General features: G+C 24.4%; 1 protein-coding gene across 1 annotated transcript in view; it reads left to right on the top strand.

The window, feature by feature from the left end:
• LOC103310861 (zinc finger BED domain-containing protein 5-like) overlaps positions 1 to 1,193 on the top strand; it is a 5,317-nt gene extending 4,124 nt beyond the window's left edge. Inside the window, exon 3 of the mRNA XM_008190287.2 lies at positions 1,174 to 1,193. Within this exon, the coding sequence (XP_008188509.2) occupies positions 1,174 to 1,193 (20 nt within the window). The remainder of the gene's footprint in view (positions 1 to 1,173) is intronic.
• The last annotated feature ends 462 nt before the right edge of the window (positions 1,194 to 1,655 follow it).

The following is a 1,655-nucleotide window of genomic DNA, read 5'->3' as shown; positions in this document are numbered from 1 at the left end:
TCAGAATCTAAAATTGTTACACATAACTACATAAGCAATAAACTATGAAGACAGATATTAATTTTAATTACAATGTTGGACTTAATTATTTTAATAGTTTAAAATATATTATATTATAGTTTATGGTATATTTTTTATAATTATGTTTATAATTAGAGCGCGGATTCCTATGCAATTGCATATTTTTTTCCTTTTAATATTTTTGGATTTTTGTCAGTTATCTCCACGCGAATCATCATAATTTGAATCTAATGGTGAAATTTTTTTTTGCATATTTATGCATATTTAAAGGTTATTGCATATTTTTGCATATTTTGGCAAAATTCAAAATTTATTGCATATTGAAGTGAAAATTTAAAAAAAATGTATAAAATAATATTTTGTTAAGTAGAAAAATTAAAACTAAATTTTATAGTCACTAAATAATAATTTATATATTATATTATATTTATTTATAACATTATAAGATAATCCCTGAAAAAAACCTTAAAAATAAACTACTTAACTTAGATAAATGTTTTTACCATCAAAACTGTTCTTATAATCAGATTCACAAATTGGCTATTTTGAATTTTTATTTTCAGTATTAAAAAATAAAATAATTGTTCTTATATTATACGTGTAGCGCAAGTTACTATAAATTACATAATAAAAAATAAATTAAATATTGATTAGAACAAACGTTATTTCATTTGTCAGGTCATCCTGTTACACCCTGGATAATATGAGGTTAAGTATTTATAATATTTGAAGAGGGATCAAAAAAAAATATAAAAAATTGAGGTGGGCTATTATTCTTAATAGATTTGACTGCCTATAATAGTTAAAAATATTAAAATATAACGGTTATAATAAAATTAGGTGACCTCAAAACATATTATTATTACCAACGTCTAAATAATATTACGGTCGAGCGTCCTCCATAATAAATTTGACAACTAAGTAGTTCGTTTCTTAACATTTTTATGCAATATTACCGAAGCTTCATCGTTTGTCAATACACTATAATAATACACCTAAAAAAAATATATATATTTCAATATAATAGTGTACGTGATTTTTATGTACGTATTTTTACAGTTTGGCATTTTAGCTAAATAAATAGGGCAATGGGTGAATAACGAAAATATACTTATTCGACATAATTTAATTGATTTACGTTTGTTGTTATAGACTCAACGATTACTTACTAGGCTGATTTTCACTTAATTACAAAGATTTTTGACAACCACGAAGTTTGAGTAAGTTGTTTGGACCATGATGTCCGATCGTAATATATAATATGGTGCTGAAAAAAAATTATTTTAAATGATTTTGTCGATTACATACGTCACGTAAACTATAAATTGATTATTTTTTCCGCGTGAAGAATTTCATACAATAGGTAGGTATGCTTACGAACTAAGGCGCCAACTTTGAAACAGAATATGATCGTATAATAATCGATAAATTATACATTTATAAATATGAACATTTAAACAATACATTAATAAATTATAAACGACTTACAAAACACATAAATGTTGCATACGATTCGAAAATAATTGACAATAAATACAACCAGCAAAAAAATAAGATACAATATAAATCATGCTGTCACAAAACACGTCGTAATGACAGCCGTACAGATTGCAGATGGTCAATAAGCAAAGAGT

Source organism: Acyrthosiphon pisum, chromosome X (genome assembly GCF_005508785.2).
Source record: "Acyrthosiphon pisum isolate AL4f chromosome X, pea_aphid_22Mar2018_4r6ur, whole genome shotgun sequence".
Classification (NCBI taxonomy): domain Eukaryota; kingdom Metazoa; phylum Arthropoda; class Insecta; order Hemiptera; family Aphididae; genus Acyrthosiphon; species Acyrthosiphon pisum.
Note: the sequence above shows the minus strand (reverse complement) of the source record. Positions and strands in the feature narration are given on the sequence as shown.